This window comes from Amyelois transitella, chromosome 13 (genome assembly GCF_032362555.1).
Source record: "Amyelois transitella isolate CPQ chromosome 13, ilAmyTran1.1, whole genome shotgun sequence".
In the NCBI taxonomy this organism is placed as follows: domain Eukaryota; kingdom Metazoa; phylum Arthropoda; class Insecta; order Lepidoptera; family Pyralidae; genus Amyelois; species Amyelois transitella.
Genome location: NC_083516.1, coordinates 5,275,005 through 5,293,244, shown reverse-complemented (window position 1 = coordinate 5,293,244; position 18,240 = coordinate 5,275,005). Strand labels below are relative to the sequence as shown.

The following is an 18,240-nucleotide window of genomic DNA, read 5'->3' as shown; positions in this document are numbered from 1 at the left end:
ATTAATGTAGAAATTTACTCAAAGATGCTGCTGTGCTGGTCTGAAGGAAAAAATGTAGTGCTTGTCAGGTCGGCTGCTTTTCTCTTTGTGCAAATTGTAAAAGTCAACCAATGAAAATGATTATTATGTGATCATTCTTTATAAGCTGTATGTATAAGTTGTATGAGCTGTCACTTTGTCTGGATCTAGTCCATCCAGCTAAAAGTGTCCTTCGGGAATAGCAACAAATACCTCTATACCCAAAATAATGAAGACATCATATATATCTGAAAGGTAGGTTTTGGAATAAATGTACAAAGTTTTATATTTTGTGATTTATTTGATAAAAATCTTTTTTGACTTGAACACGATCACTAAATTACAGACAAAGAAATTCATGTAACATTGAGATTATTTACGTTTTTATCAGTCAAAAAGCTTAGAACAGTAGAATCTTTTATGATAATACGTTATGATGTTGGTAGCACTGATTTTTGGTTGTAAATTATATAAAAAATAATTTTATTTTATTACTATGTACTATTGCTTGTAACTGTATAAATTTCTGTGCAATACAGATATTACAAAGAAACAAACAAATAATTTTATACCTATAAATAAATAATCTACTTCGTTAACTCAAGGACATTTGTCTCTTTATTTATGTTCGCAATCATTAAAATTTCTGTCTCATATGCTGTCAAGAAATCTACAAAAATCCAAAAAAACATTTTGTATTATCAAGTCACAGGCTTGACTAAAAACCTATTGGATAGATTAACCCAATCAAATGTTATCAAAAATGAACAATTTTAATAAAATAATATTAATTTGAATACATTTTAGGGTAAGTACCAATACCAATGTTTTATATCTGTTCTACCAACAACTAACGCGGCACAAATAAAAGTATTTGCTTTAGTTACAAAACCAATACAGCGAAGGTATTGCGACGTGACTGATGTGAATAATTGTACACTATATTTACATAAATTTAAGTGAAAATAGGCCGTAGAGTAAGCGATATTTTTCCTATACAATGTGTTTGTAGAAATATATACCTTGTAATAAATTTATTATTAATAATGTAAAGTTTTATTGATATGTCCGCGGTAGGAGTTCCACCATAGAACGGGTTTGTTTATACAAGCCTGAAAGTTTGGCCGCTATTTTTTTTTTTTATATATATTAAATATATTTTATTTGCATTCAGAAATTTCTAGAACTTTTAGGCAGCTGATCGAAAAATCGCAGCTGAAATTCAATAAAATTATTATATCGTAGAGTTAGTAGGCCATAAGCTATAATTTTAATTCATGGAATTCTTCTTGAGGCCGTAGGCTTCGGTAAACTGTCACTAGTTCTGAATCTTACTTCCATCATTAAGCCATATTACCATGAAATATTTATCAAAATGTGATATGTGTGTGTATGCCATAATATAAGGAAACTAACTTTGAGGTTTGTACACACTGTAATTCATGCAAATACGAGTTTATTTAGGCGTGGAAAGGTTAAAGATACCCAAAGTTAATAACATGTATATTTTTCTACAAACACATCTTTGAAAATAGATTGTTAAGTCTAGAGCTATTTTTATATCGTCAGACATGATAACACAATGTCATTAGAGTGTGAATGTGTAGCAAGTTTAATTGAAAACAGCGTTAAAATAATGAAATCTAGAGAGGTCTAGTAGTCTTTCTCTAACAAAAGGGGTTTTTTGCTGCGCCAAACCTTGCTAAAACCATTTTTACAAAACAAAAATCTATGTACTTGTAGCGGATAGCATTCGTTTCTTTTACATACAAACTAATGCTAGAATCATAAAAAAGAACATTCAAGAAAACCCGCAATTTTATAGACCGTGCAAACTATAAGACAAAAGAGGAATGACGAACGTCACTCGCTTTTCATTTATTTCCATAGATTTACTTCGTAGCAAAGATTTTTTTCAAAGAACGATAACATAAATAATAGCTGCATTGGTTTTTTGCACTCTGATTTGAGTTGCAACGTTTTTGATTTCTAACTTGTTTTGATATGGTACTAGCAGGACTTCCTCCGTGTGGTCTTTATCACATTAGACTAAGGTCTCCACATGATGGCGCCTTATAATTAATTATGGCCACAGGCTACATAATAAATTTAATCTAAAAAAAAATATTACGCGTTTAGTGGTTTCTTGGAAAATTTTGTTAGAAAATTATAGAGAATCAATTAAAATTTTTAGTTGCATTCAAAATTGGTCGACATCAATTCACATAGTTTTCCTTGTTCCTATATAGTTCTGTGTAGATTAAAATGTTAGATTAAGTCCACAACGTATTTTCATATTAATAAGGGAAGCTCATAAAACATATATATTTCTGTACACATACCAACGTTTCAAAGTGTATTTATTATAAAAATAAATAAAAACTTTAAATTCTATTTTTAAATCATATATAATGCAATTAAAAGTAAAAAAGTCAAAAGTGGCAAAGGTTTTGGCGGTAGATAAAAAAAAATATTAGGAAAAATAAATTTATATAATAATTAATGTCACTCACACTCACGCTTCTAAGACATATACATATATACCTGGTGTCTATACTATACCCAGCCCGACGATATTCAACTTTCAAACTATCTCTTAAATGAAAAAGCAAGTTCAAATGTGACTTTGCGTATAATGTGTCATACAGTAACATAAAAACAGAGTGCACCATCATTTATATGTATTTACAAAATATACAACTATGTACTAACAATTATTAACAATTGCGTTATCTCGACGAAAAACTTTTTATTTATATAAAACAAAGTTTATACACGGATCTTAAAAGGTATTAAAAATAAATAGGTTGGACCATCTATATAATTTTATCAATTACGAAATACATACATCATTAAAGAATTTAAATACAGTATAATTATGCTCCTCTGCGATATCCACGATATTTATTTCAATATCTCATTATATATTTGGTTAGGTCTTTCAATAATAACTTCACAGTGTCAAAATTATAATGTAAAAATACCACACGGTTTTATATTTATTCAGATCTGAAATTTTTATTATACTTAAATAAAAAATGGACTTGCTCTCTGAACGACGATATAAACTGGTGCAACTATAAATATTTGATTTAAATGACCGAGAGTATAAGATTATTTTAATACATCAACAATACCATCATATAGCAAAGTTCATTGGACATCATTAGTACAATGGATATTAATTTAGCTAAAATGGCAGCATCATTTATCATGTACAAAATCTGATTCAAATTCTCAGCCTTTTCTTGTATCTATAACTACTAAAAATTGATAAGTAACAACAACGTAGTCATTACGTTTCTATGAAACGATTCCAATAACAATACAAATAATTAATTAGGCTTTTCTATCACTTCACCGTATACACGCCTCGTTACAAAAGTCATTTTGTATCCACCGCACACTTCAACACACCTGTTTGTCTTTGAGACTCATAAAGGTGTCGTCACACTGTAATATATCCGCATAAAGTCATTTGGAATGTTTCCGTTAAAATGATTTACAAAGTTCCATAGTGATTTATGTAACTATTCTCGTGTTTATCGTTGTCCCTTTGTGTTTAGCAGTCCCTCTAAGGAGTTCGAAGCGGGGATGGTGAGGGGGCCGGGCCCCTCAGCTCTGTGCTAGGGAATCCAACGGCACCACCAGTTTTCCGTTGGAGTAGCTGTAACAATAAAAATATTACAATTAGGAGGGAATTTCTCGATTGCCGCATTTATTATATGATTCAAATATTGTCTAATTTACGAAAGCATTACAAATCAAATATTGGCGAAATCGACAACGGCAAAAGAATATAAATATATAGTAATTATAATACGATATATTAACCTGTAGGGCATAGTAGATGTTCTGGATTTAGCTCTGCTTGGCCTACAGGCTTCATCTGCAACCAAGAGATTTCAAATTCAGCCATCCGAGATGCTCATTAATTGGTTTTCAAAGTAGACGTTTTTGTTATATCGACTTATCTAGAAGTTCCGCTCATAACGTATCGACGAGGCTTAATTAAGTGGTAGCGCATGCTATTGTCTTGGTTCTTGTGGAACAAAACTTATCTCGAGTCAAAGTTTGCAGAAGTAATATCTGCAATACCTTAATGAGGGAACTTTGTATCGACTTTGTTAATCGCTTCTGACCCAGCCGCGTTGCGCTGCTTGTTATCGACGCTGAGTATTTCGAATGTTTGATAGCATTTATTAAGATCGAGATAACAGTATTGTGTTTTTGGGGACAGTAATTTATGATAAAAATTAAAGAAAAAATGGAATTATGAAATCCTTGAATATAAATCCAATTTTTATGGACGCGCCATTCCAATTGAAAAATAAATAAAAATAAAAGTCAAAAGCCTAACCGTTTAACGAAAACACTTCAGTTGAATTTAAATTTTTTTGGAGTTTGATGTGTTTGGAGCCTTACCATAGAGCGGCTAACATCGTTGTGAGAGGCACGCATCGCATTTGACGGGCTCGGAACGCCGCTTGCCCTGAGAGCCTTGCGAGCCGGACTTACGCCGGAAAGTGTACCTAACGAGCAGACCTGCAATGCAAAACGCCGTTCCGTTAACAAAATAAACAAAAAAAAAAACGAAAACAACAAATACAGAGCCACGCGCGCGTCCATTTGAAAAACGCCTATGGGCGAACGAAAGCGGGCGAAATAAAAAAGGGATGATACTCTCAGGGTTTTCACGACTTGATACCGCTCGGATTCATTCACGTTTTATGTGAGAAAAGATCTTTATACTTCGTGCAATTTTGTTCTAAAATATATTTTGTTTGTGTGATGGCTGTAGATGATGTTTTAAGTATACTTAGTCTGAAACTTTCGTTTGAGCTAAATACAGAAGTTAAAAATTACTTTTGTGAAAGCAGCGCTTGTAATGCTAAAATGTCTAAGAACTTTTCCATGCAAGTGAACAACAACATGAATTTAATATTAGCTACCTACATTAGGCTAAAAACAAGGTAAAACGTTTCATGCACTTACCAGTCAGTCCCGCTTTGTTGATGCTATTAGAGCTTGAGAAACCAGATATTTTTTTCCACGCTTTTTTATTCCAAAATCCAGTTGTCTTTGCATCCCCACAGCTTGAACTTCGGGGTGAAGTAGCATCTCTTGGACCCCGCATACCGCATTCATCAGCACCAAGTATGCGAACACCAGCCCCACGTGTCCCATATGCCACCGCGGGTAAGTGAGGTACAGATCCAGTTGGCTTACGTCGTAAACTGCCAACATAGCTTGCTCCGCTACTGCTGCCACTAAATCCACTATCTAAATCAGGTGGATTACAGCTTGCTGGAGAAAGTAATTCATCTGTAGGACCTACTCGTAACAATTCTTCTATATTGTCTCTATCTTCTGCTCTTTCTGAATCAGGTGATTCACATTCTGGCATTAACATAGCTTCTACGCTTAGATTTAGTTCACCTAGAATTCTTTTATGCCTAGACTCCACCCTACGTACTTCTTCTTCCACTACACTTCGATCTAACGAAACCAGCGATTGTCGTGGAGCATATCGATGTTTTGGACACGTCCTAGAACCATCAGTTATTTCTTCGTAAATATTTTCTTCTGTTCCATATCTAGTGACGTAATTATGCCGCGCGGAGCGATCTCGAGGAATTCCACCACGACCTCGTTGACGATTGGCTTTTTTAGATGACGATGGCATAGATAAATGGTGATCATAATAAGCATAAGAATAGTCGACTGGCTCAAATCTTTCCATTGTAGCAGCAATGTTACTTCTATTCCAAGTTTGCGGAGGAGGTTCTCTCGACAAATTGACAGCTGCCAATCTTGCTGGTAAAATTTCATCTAAATCGCGAGCACATCTTTCGTCCAATGACTGGGCCCCATCTTCTTCATCTCGTCTATGTTTTCTATGAGGACGTCGAGCAGTTTGTGACCTTGGATGAGGTCGGTCACAGTCTGAGCCATGACCATGATTATAATCTGGTGTGTGACTCCGATTATAATCGATTGGCCGATGTTTACAATCTAAGGTGTGGTGATAGTCTGTTGTGTGTCTCAAGTTGTAACTCGAGTTACCTTCGTAATCAGATCTATCGTAAGAAGGGCTGTCATCAGCATTACTCGTGTGAGGATGGGGACAATCGGCTGCTATTCCCGATTCAGAGGAAGGGTAGTCATGTACTTCAGCTGTAATTAGCACACGGTCGTCGGGTCGTGCCGGTTCTGAAGCAGCATGGCGATGGTGTGGCCGAGGTCTGGTGGTTTCGCGACAACTGGCAAAGGTCCTCTGAAGGGACGGCGTTGGGTATCGACCACAACGCGTGTCGTACACCGCCTCCCCCGGTTCGTCGGGGCTGGGCGGCGCGCTCCGTGATTCCATGGCTCATCCTCTCATATCCAATTAGGACCTGTAAAGAATTAAAAAAGAAGTTATAGAAATTGTAAAATACTCGTAAACGTTCGCAAGTACGTGTGTAATCTCCAGCGCGAAACTTAGTAAATAATAAAAGTAATTTAAGTTACGGTGTAGGACATAAATAGTTTACGTCACTGAAGATACTGTGTATGAAATATTTTACTTTTATTAAAGGTCTCCGAGACAGCCACGTTGTAGGAGCCGAGGGCAATGAATCCAAAATTACATGGTCCGTGATAAGGGTAGGGTAAGTGGCGATCAACACAGCAGCCCGTCGTCGATATATCATCATCAGTCGCTGCGTTGTAAATCGGGGGACGGGATTACACGGATGTTTATACATATAATAAGCGACTAGAGAATATTTGTTTTAATCGATTGAAATATGGTGTGTTTTGAATAAAGGAATTGGGGAATTGCTTGGTGTGGGAAATTAAAAAAAAATATATTTTCATTGCTTGTGCAAATTGTTTGTCTTGTTATCAGGTGTAGTGTAAATCACGTCAGAAACTAACACTAACGCAAAGTTAAAAGAGACACCAACATCGTAACATATTAAAGAAACAAACCTATAAACCATAAAGATAAACGCACAATAAATTCCCCGTCGCGCCGCAGTCTATGAATATTCAAGAAAATCTGATCGCATTTGTAAAAACGAAATCCCCTCTCCAATTTTTGTTGCGAATCTCTTAAAGTTAGGGAATTCCAGACCAATTTATTACGATAACGATAAGTGTCCGTGAACTAGAGTGTCGCATGGCAAGGGCGGCACGAAGACACTATTGTGGAGATTACAGAAGGATAACTTGACTCTAAGTGGCTTACTTATTTATCTTATTTCATTACAAAATCATATAAATTTAATAAATTATAGTAATGTTTAATATAAAAAATATATTAACGAACAATTATGCAGCGTTAAAAAATTGTTTGTCACAGATAAACTTTGAAACAATTAAGTTAATTTCAAATTTTAAATAACTTTTCTTAGTATTAATTCAAATGTCGATTCAAAAGAACATTTTGAAATTACTCTACGGGTAGCAGTGTCGTTTCGCACATAGTTATTTTATACGGACTTAGATTAAATAATTAGATTTTCATAAAAATCTGTTGGAGGATTAATGATTATTATACGGCCTCTGTGGCGCAGCGGTAGTGCGCTTGTCTGTGACACCGGAGGTCCCGGGTTCGAATCCCGGCCAAGGCATGATGAGAAAAGAACTTTTTCTGATTGGCCTGGGTCTTGGATGTTTATCTATATAAGTATTTATTATAAAATATAGTATCGTTGAGTTAGTATCTCGTAACACAAGTCTCGAACTTACTTCGAGGCTAACTCAATCTGTGGGATTTGTCCCGTATATATTTATATTTATTTATTTATCTTAAAGTATTCAGCTTCATGGATTTTGCGATGCATCGAGTGAAGCATATGCCGCAGTTGTCTATATCTGTGTTATTGATAAATGTAGTAATATTAATGTAAACCTTGTTACTTCTAAAACAAAAGTAGCTCCTATCAAACAACTGTCAATACCCCGATTAGAACTTTGTGGGGCAACACTACTTTCTAAATTATTAATAGAGGTAGCTGATACTTTAGGTATTCCAAAGCAACACATTCATGCGTGGAGTGATTCTTCAGTTGTACTTGCATGGCTTAGTAGCCATCCAAGCCGGTGGAAAGTATTCGTCGCTAACCGTGTAGCAGAGATTTTAGGAAGTTTAGACAGATCTCAATGGTCTCATGTCCAATCAAAATATAATCCTGCGGATATTGCATCGCGTGGAATTATGCCGTCTGACATTTCAAAAATGAGACTGTGGAAGCAAGGACCAGATTTTTTGAGAAAGGTAGTCATAAATTACAATGGAGATGATATAACATATGATACAAATACAGAAGAAAAAGGTATTAAAATATGTCAAGTATTAACAAGTATAGATGATGATGTTATTATATGGGAAAGATTCTCATCATTAAGGAGACTTCTAAGAGTTATATCGTGGTGCAGGCGATTTATTTTGAAAAGCATTAATAAAACCAATGAAGGTCCTCAATGGCTAACTAATGTAGAATTACAACAAACATTACATATATACGTAAAGCAATGCCAAGTTCGAAGTTTTTATGAAGATATTGAAAGTATAACTAAAGGAGGAACAGTTAAAACAAAAAGCAAACTTAAACCGTTAAATCCTTACCTTGACGATGATGGACTTTTACGTGTTGGTGGGCGGTTGGATAGAACAGCTACTTTCTTGAACGTAAATAAAAGACATCCAATCATTCTTCCGGCTAAAGCTCATTTAACAAACTTAATTATAAAGGATACGCACGAACGAACTATTCACGGGGGTATTCAAATTATGATCAATCATCTTAGAACAAAATACTGGGTTATTGACGCTAAAAACCAAGTAAAGCATTATATTCGCAATTGTGTTATTTGTATTCGATATGCAAGTCAACGTAGAGAGCAACTGATGGGACAATTGCCAACAGCCAGAGTTACACCAATGAGACCTTTCAAAAGAAGTGGCGTCGACTATGCTGGTCCTATTGCTATAAGAACGTCCAAAGGGCGTGGTCATCATGCATATAAAGGGTATATTTGTTTATTCATCTGCATGGTGACTAGAGCAATCCATCTAGAAGTAGTAAGTGACCTTACTGCTCAAGGATTCATTGCTGCCTTTAAAAGATTCGTAGCTAGAAGAGGACATTGCGCAGAGCTTTTTAGTGATAATGGTACAAATTTTGTGGGTGCAGAACGTGAATTGAAGTCCTTATTATTTGCAGAAAAGTCTAGATTACTGCCAGAAATAGCGGATTGGTTATCTACAAATGGTACTGAATGGCATTTTATCCCACCGCATTCCCCCAACTTTGGAGGACTATGGGAGGCTGGCGTAAAATCCACTAAATATCACCTTAGACGGATAATCGGAACTTCTACACTTACTTTTGAAGAAATGAGCACTCTCTTATCTCAAATTGAGGCTTGTCTTAATTCGCGTCCATTATCAAGCTTAAGCTCATCGGCTGATGATCCCGAGCCTTTAACACCAGGTCACTTCTTGATTGGGGAGCCATTAGTACTTGTACCAGATGCAAACTATGAAACGTCAAACATGAGTAGCTTGAAACGATGGCAGTTTATGCAACGCATGGTACAAGATTTTTGGCGAAGGTGGTCTCAGGAGTATCTTACACAATTTTTACATCGGTACAAATGGAGTTATCAAACGCCAGAACCAAATATTGGTGATATAGTACTAGTAAAGGAAGATGATCTTCCCCCTGCGAGATGGTTGTATGGAGTTATAACTCAAAAGCACCCTGGGTTGGATAAGATTACGCGTGTTGTTACTTTAAAATGTAAAGGGAATATAATTAAAAGACCCGTCTCAAAGTTGTGTATAGCTAAATAGAAATTTGTGGTATTTTTTTTATCATTTACACTGATACACATGCACTTCTATTAACCTTTTCTTATGAATTAGTAGGTTAGTTTCTTTTTGTTATTTTTACTTTCGTTACATTTATGAAGATTTGATTTTTGTTAAGTAAAACATTAAGTTTAAAGATAGCATAGTGAATGTTTTTAACATCTCATTCATTGTTTTATGGACATAATGTCCATGGTGGGCGGAATGTCCAAGCATAAAGTTTTGTTGTAAGTTTATGGACTCTTTTGATTTTTGGCATTGTTCGGTTGCTATGGTTTTTTTTTGTTATTAGTTGGTAAGATGGAGGAATAAATTTTTCTTTTTTAGTTCGCCTAGGACACGGTATTTTTATTTAATTGGACCCTCATTGAACATACAATAAATAAAATTATGAATTTTCACCCCAATACCCGACAGGTTATTAAAAATATATAAACACACAAAAATATAGTCACATATTATTTTTTCCGGGGTAGACAGAGCTGTAAATAAATAAATAAGTATATATATACGGGACAGATTACACAGATTGAGTTAGCCATAAGTCTTTTGAATTGGTGATGGACACGTTCAGTCGTAAGACTTAAAGATGGAATAAAATTCATTATTGATTGATTCGTTATTAATTATTTATTTTATAATTTTACCATACCAACTTGTAGAGTAAAATTATCAAGTTACCCCTCTATAACCTTTTTAATCTTGCCGCGGTTCCCTACGGTTGCCATGGCGACGTGTCGTCCCGCTTTGTCGCGCTTCCGCCCAATATTCCTTGCATGTAAATCATCATCAGACTGGAAGCGCCTCGTAAAGGGCCCGTTGACCGTCCGGTCTCGTAATTTGATAGCCCATAGTCGCCACAGGGCCTCGCTTTCCCGTGGATATATTGTACTGTACACTAGTATTATAGGATCGATCAAGCCTTATAACTAATTCAAATACTGCTTTTTAGTAGGTGATGTTTCCGAGCGTGTGTCCAAATAAAATGCGCATGAAGGCACAGGTTAAGATTACCTACCTCGGGTATGTACCTATAACTTCTCTGATTTATGTACTCATTAGTTTTAGTGCTAACTTACGCCGCTCTAACGGTGAGGAAACATACATATTAAGGTATAACTGGCTTATTAACCTTGTTCCAAGGGTTAGGTTCCCCTGCAAAGATTACGGAGGTCAGATGGGAGTCGCTTCGTGTAAAAACTGGGAAAACCTGTCTTAGCGTACTTCTGGGCCACTAAAGAAACTAGTGCTAAGGTTAGCAACTTCTCACTTTATGAATCTCAAGTCTTTCGTTAAGCTGAACGTGGTCTTTTAGTCTTTTCAAGACTGTAGGTTCTGTCTACCTCGCAATTGATATAGACGTGAGTATATTTATGTATTGTAAATACACATGTAGCTGACGACCGAGCAGACGCTTAGTGTTCCATGATTGAAAAGACATACTAATATGATTTTTCCGTTTACAAAGTTACAAAGTAAATACAGTAAAACCAACAAAAATAATTTTGACGCGCCGCATGATATCAGCACATTCTCCCCTCTATCTTTCCACCCTCGTCTGTAGTTTTAGAATATATTATGAGGGTGTAAAAATCACGCAATGGTCCTAATACTTTTGTAATTGCATTGAAATTTATAACCGGACCTTTTTTAATACGACTTAATTTGGTTTATTAACGCGCCATAAAGCAGTTAAGAAAACATTTAATAATTATTTTTTAACTTTTCTGGCAAATCTCATGAATATTATCAATGCCTTTTTTATATTCGATGATTTTTCTTATTAACGAACATATATTTTTCAAATTATTATACATTATTAACATTAAATTGATATAAAGATGTTCAGTTAAACATTTTTTTATGACCCTGTTCAGTTTGAGCTTGAAAAAAGTGAGTATTGCCAATATTATACAGGCTTGTGTTCTAATTCCCGAAACAAAGTTTATTGTGATAATTTAATGTTGTGAAAATAAAACAATGATGTACAATGTCTCTTTTAATTAAAAAATACCTTAGCTTTATTTTTCCTTATTGTGAGCTTCCGATAAAACGATCACAAAACGTCTAAATTCTCGGACAGTCCAATGAAATTACTTTCTGCAGTGATTAAACGCTATATTTTTCGTATTAAACAAATAAAGGCTACTTGAAGGCCGAAGATGATTGACATATAATTGCACAGTCCATACCATTGCACGCTAAACTAGACCTAGACATCAGATTACAATGATGTGCTTATATGTAACATTTTGTTTAACATAGTTCTGTGTTTAAAATATCCAAGAGGCAGTTATGTATGATTCTGAAAAAATAGCATGCTGGTAATTAAAGTTTATTCTATGCTGGTCTTATAGCGACGAAAAAACATAGTGTGTGCCAGTTGCTTTTCTTTCTGTACAAGTTGTAAAAGTGTTTGACTGACTGGGAAAGGCTCATAAACTTGGGATTCCTATTTTAGGCGATTGGTGAGTAATCTGTCATTACTGTGGCCTTTGAGTCTTTTCGAGACTGCTTGCTCTGTTAAACGCTTAAAAAATAAAAACGTGATTATATACCCATTGTCAAATTCGCACATTACCTACTAGCGTCGCGTATTCCGCCATACTCAATAAACATCATCCATCATAGGACGATAAAATAATAAGTGTTTCATTCTACATGCACCCCTATGTCCATTCATTATTAATAATAGGCTTTTTTTGTGGCATGGACCCATGTGTTGTCGCGTTGTAAGTAATTGCAATCAATCGTAAATTGGACACTGATGTTCTATTAAAATCATCATGTGCTGTTTGGTAATCACTCTATGTAATTGAAAATTTTCTACTATATTTTGAATTCGGATTTGCTCCTTTGGAAATACCCTAAATTGGAATGTAACATGTCTTATTTTATCAAAATCTGTGAAGCGATTTTTATACAAATATTCAAGATGTGAATAATATAAGGCTATCAACCTGTCACTATTTAAATCTCAATTTCGTCATTAAGCCATACAGCTGAACGTGGCCTTTCAATTTTTTTTAACACTGTTGGCTCTGTCTACCCCTCAAAAGATAAGGATGTATCTATGTTTGTGATATAGATAAGCATGAATTTCGAAGTTTACATCAAAGAAAAAAATTATAGAATTAAGTTCAATGATGTAGAACTTGTAGCGGCAGTGATGATTCGGCACCACCGTTAAGAGAAGATCCACCGCCAGGCTAGGTATTATGCCGAGGGAACCGTGGCTCCGACGATGATGTGTCGGAGGTTGTATACCTATGTATATGCTCCATATCCGTGAAATCTTTTCTTGCGCGATTTAGACTTTTTGCTGTTTCTGATTGATAGCATCGCGTGATTAGTTGTTGCTTTCCAGAAAACTTAACCAAATTCACGCATGAAAAAATGCTTGTAACGATTAGCTTAAAATTAAATTCATAAATAATCTTAGTCGGCGAATTCATTTTACATAACAATTATCTTTTATTGGCTTCATATTGAAAGTAATTAAACTTTATAATGAACGTGATAATTTGTGTCAAAAGTTTAAATAGAATCAGATGATTCCCTTCATTCGCACGATCTCACACGGGAATCTGGGGTCGGTTCATTAAAATTCAGTATAAAGCTGAGGGCGCATTAGAAACGAATAGGTGTGCTTTATCTTAACAATTATCCCTCTGTGTAAACTTGGTTTATTGCTGAAATTAGACGCTAGAGCGGAGGCGTGTTGTCCCGAGATATATATAGAATACGAGCCGAAAGTAGGTTGTTATAATTAGTTATGAAGTAATTTTTATGAGTAGGTTCTGAGTAATGTGGTAATTTGGCGTTATGGCGTTAAGACTGAACCAAATCAATCAATCAAGTAATTCAAAGGGTGAAATTTTAATTGATAAGGATCTTTTCTATAAATAATTTAAAATATCAACTAAAGTATAAATTAAATGAATAAGAAATAGATACTTGGCCATCAAATAATCCCAAGTTTCATTATAAAGCTATAGACATTTTACGATAGCATTTTATCCCAAGGTGATCGTGGAAATATGGCCGGGTCTCCGTGACTTTCAATAACACATTTTTAAGGATTTGTGTCGGGATCATTTTGCTACGAAAAAGGGAATATTTTCGGAAGTGAACGATGGAATTAGCCTTTACGACGACCTTCCATTTTAGCGTCGAATACGTAGAAATTGTTATGACGGTCAGCGTGCAGGTGCGTGCGCTTCAAAGGTATATAGTAAAGGGTTTGCTAGATCAAAAACAATGTAAGGACTAGTAAGATTGGCAGTAATTTCAAAAAGAAAACATTAGTAAGGTCTTTTAAGTCACTAAGGCTTAGATTTATTAATAAAGAATTATTCAAAAATACATTTAACTAGCAGGTTAATATTTAGATATGATGATACTTATTAGTTTGAAACAATTAAAATAAGAATAAATTTATTTAACGCATATAAATAAGCACGTAATTTCTTTGCGAAGTATTTTCCTTTCAATTCGATTAGCTTCAAATTAAACTGATGGAATCCACTAAATACCACCGAAACGCTGTCGTAAACATCTTGTTATTTCAGTAAATGCTTAAATGATGAAATACCGCTAAAATCGAGCATTGCTAAGTGAAAATTTGCGTCGGCTCGAGGAAACGAGCCAACCAATTGGCTACCAACCCATAAAACGTAATGTCACATTCATTTGCAATTCCAAGAGTCCTCAGCCTGTATTATGCCTAATAAAATTTACATATTTAAATTAAAGTGCAAAATAACAAGATACTGAAACCATCGGTAAGACAGTTTGGGGTTCTTTACGCATTTTGTTATGATGTCTAAAACAAATGATAGTGGAATTAATATTGTTTTTACAAGCTAATTTCTAGTGTCCAAAATACTAACACAAGATGTTAGTATTTCAAGGAAATTCAACCAAAGTTAAGTCCCGCGCAAAAATTATCCCATAATTAAAATATTAAAAGGCAAACGAATGACAAATGTTTGTTTATCTCGCACAAAAAAGCAAAATAAACCAAACGATTTGTTTGACAAGCAAATAGCATTACATGAGCCGATAACGATATCGAAAATAATATGTTGATAACGTTATGTGATGTGTAACGCCCACAGTGATGCTTATCGACGTTGAATTTTTAAAAAGAAACCTATGATATATGTTTCACGTGTTATCATTTAAAAAATATATGTGATATACTAATTATGAATACATTAATGTAAATTAAAAAAGTGTAATTTTTTCATTATTGCACAAATTTTTACATAAAAACCCTGTTTTGTTTTTAGAAGCCGTTATTTAACTCGACTTAAATTAAGGGTTACCAGGTAAGATTAGAAAAATAACACAAACTGCGCAATATACGAGTATTTTATTAAATTTACTCCAAAAGCTCGGATTATATTTGTATTTATATTTTACCATTCCTGGCGTTTCGATACCTATATCATATTCGATTGATGTGAAAACATTGAATACGGGAAACAGTAATGGCGTGGCGGTGATAAAGGGCGTTTCCGATCCGCACGTTACGGGATACGAACCTTTGACATCAATCAGAGTGCAGATAATGTGTCGGTCATCTGTTTGATATTTAAACGATGTGATCCCATTCATTTAAAATTTATCTTTTACAGCAAGAATGGTACGGTTTAAGTATGTTATATTTTAATTAACTCATAAGTTAATCCAGTGTGCCCTAACCTCATGCATTAAAATTAAACCAATAAACGATTTTTTATGAAATTTTAATTTAGATCATACTATAAAAATAGTAAATCGGTCGTTTAACATTGTTTTGAAATTGTGAATAATATACATACATTTGAATAGTAATAATAATATACATATATAGAATTGAGATCCAAGTAATAAGTAGTTGCTAGCCCATCGCTTAAAAGAAGAATGCCAAGTTTATAAGCGTATCCCTTAGTCGCCATCTACGACATCCATGAGAAAGGGATGGAGTGGTCCCGGTAATAGAAAGTGTCGAATCATCGTATCATTGTCACATAAAATTTAAAGAACAGTTATTTTAGTTAAACTACATCCTTAAGTACCCCTTAAACCTTAGCCTAACAATAGGTGGTAGCTAGGAACTACAAAACAGGTAGTAACATATTTTACGATTCAATTACAGTATAGTGTGTAGGGTGCCTTTATTGCAACATTATCGTTGATGTACTCATTCGGCTGATAAGGTTCTTGTTTATTTAGATGGAAGCGTTAATTATATGTACACACTACTGAACTGTAGCAAAATAGTAAACAAAGGATAATTGATGTATTCGTTATAAAATATTAGGACATTGTTATTTTTTTTTTCTACGGGGATGTTTGGTGATAAGGTCCCGGGTTCTGAATACCGATATAAATAAAAAGATGTAGTTTCTGGCTTCTACTCTGGGAGAGGAGCATAATTATGTTTATTTTAAGGAAGACCGATATACTTCAACAACTGATACGTATGTAACGATTTATCCTTGTATATTTTCTCATAAACAAAAAACGGAGTGTAATGAGTAAAGTATAATATCTGTTTGGCTAAGAAGCAGCCGGCAGTTGCGTCGATTTTAATGTTTTTTACTGATTTAATTTAATTCTTTAGTGTCTTTACGTCAAAGTTTACAGTTTATTATGGCCTGTTGCGTTGTCTTTTTTATTTATCTAAGTTATAATTGCAATTAAACGTCTATTAATCTCGCGATTTGACACTAAAAGACTCTAAATCTGAATTTCATAAAAAAAAACCTATAAGTTTTATGCATCATAGCCTTAGAAAATCATGAGTATTGACTCTGTCTACTCCGTATGCGATTGACCTATGATGTCAAAGCTTATCGTAAACCATTTATTTTTATTTATTTTATTACAATCGCCTACAACACTACATTGGAGTTTAGCGTGAAATGTAATTAGTGAAATGCACCCACTGATTTCAGCCTTGGTTTACAGGCTGTAAAAAGGGAGTGTCGGTCTGTCTGTAGCAGGGTTGCTACTCGTAAAATATTAATTGAAGTAATGAAAAACGCTTTTCCCGTAAAACGAAACAATGACTGTTGATATGAAATTAAATGTATTTCTGTGAAACCCTTGCGAAGTTTTTAAACCAGTATTTTTTAACAATTGCTCTGTGCTGTTAAATAAAATAAATAAAATTTCGGTATTTATAATTATGCCTACAGTACGCTCGCGGCTCCACCCGAAATCCTCTTAGCTTTATTCCCTCGGGAATATCGGGAAATCTTTTTTAGCGCACCCTAGACTACATATGAAACCTACATGCCCAACTTCATCTCCAAAGCCAGCAACTTGAGCTGGGTTAATATGTCAATTAGTCAGTCTGTGTCTTGTATATATAATATTATTTCAAAATAATTGGGCAAGCAAAAACTCTAAAACATTAATTAATAAAAATTGATGACTTGAATTCGAATGATATTCACATTTTTGAAACAAAAATGAGTTTGTTTTCTCTGGAGGCAAGTCGGATTTATGCAATTATTTTAAATTAGACCTTATTACGTTGTTGCTAAAATGTCTCGACATAATAATCATCATATTTCTGTATTTACCTGCCATCAAATAGGTATGTCATTATCATTAAAGGATTCTGAAATCAACCTTCAGAAAAAGGCAAATAAATAATGAATTCGCTGTCAATTTAAGATCAATTTAGAGTAAGGAGTGTACATAATATTTAATTTAAATACAAAATATACAATTTCATCAGTAAGCATGTGATTCAACAAGTAGCCACAGAACACAAATATACGTCTGTTCAAACTTCTATGAATTTCATTTTCAAACATTCAACCTCTTTGTGTTACTATTTGTTTGTTGCTAGCCAAGTGCTGGCCAGTTATAAAAACAATACTTTATTTTTTATTTGATGGAATGCTAGTGAAAAAATTCGAATTTTTTTGACATCTAAACAAAACAAATTTAATGAGTGCATGTTTTTAAGAATTAAATCCTGTCTTAGTTAATTTTTATCTAACCAATAATTGTGATAATCAGTGCAAATATACCAACATTGAATTTCTTAACCACAAATATCAATTTCATTTTTCCAGTTCAAACATTTCACCATAAACATTGGTCCTAATCGAGCCACATCATTTCCAGCTATGCAGTCCCTTTGAATTACTTTTGTACATTTAAATAGCTTGTACATAAAACTTATCTCAAGTTCCGTACTCCTTGTGCATGCTTTTGTACATATTTTTCGTGTTACTCCTATAAGCACTTACATTCTACTTAAGCTTGGTGTTTTTCCCAAAACAAGACCCTTGACTTTCCCGTCATATGCGATGCATGTATAGAACCTTCCTATATTACTATTACGATTG

General features: G+C 34.3%; 2 protein-coding genes across 4 annotated transcripts in view; one reads left to right on the top strand and one right to left on the bottom strand.

Moving 5' to 3' along the window:
- Positions 1–319: 319 nt before the first annotated feature.
- Positions 320–18,240, bottom strand: part of LOC106139895 (uncharacterized) — a 112,878-nt gene continuing 94,957 nt past the window's right edge. The window contains exons 3-6 of one of the 3 annotated variants that reach the window (XR_009657128.1): positions 5,014–6,416; positions 4,444–4,563; positions 3,853–3,907; positions 320–3,685 (exon numbers count right to left, since the gene is read on the bottom strand). Coding sequence is in view for 2 of the 3 variants with exons in the window: in XM_060947540.1 (XP_060803523.1) it covers positions 4,454–4,563; positions 5,014–6,388 (1,485 nt within the window). In the remaining variant the exon portion in view is untranslated. The remainder of the gene's footprint in view (positions 3,686–3,852; positions 3,908–4,443; positions 4,564–5,013; positions 6,417–18,240) is intronic. The other 2 variants (XM_060947540.1, XM_060947541.1) reach the window with 2 other exon arrangements.
- Positions 8,246–9,865, top strand: LOC132902425 (uncharacterized). Its single transcript, XM_060947403.1, has one exon. It carries the CDS (start codon positions 8,246–8,248, stop codon positions 9,863–9,865), a length of 1,620 nt encoding a protein of 539 aa, XP_060803386.1.

Bases quoted from the DNA above. Each gene is read 5' to 3' on its own strand.
- LOC132902425 (XM_060947403.1), top strand. From the start codon at position 8,246: ATGAGACTGTGGAAGCAAGGACCAGATTTTTTGAGAAAGGTAGTCATA.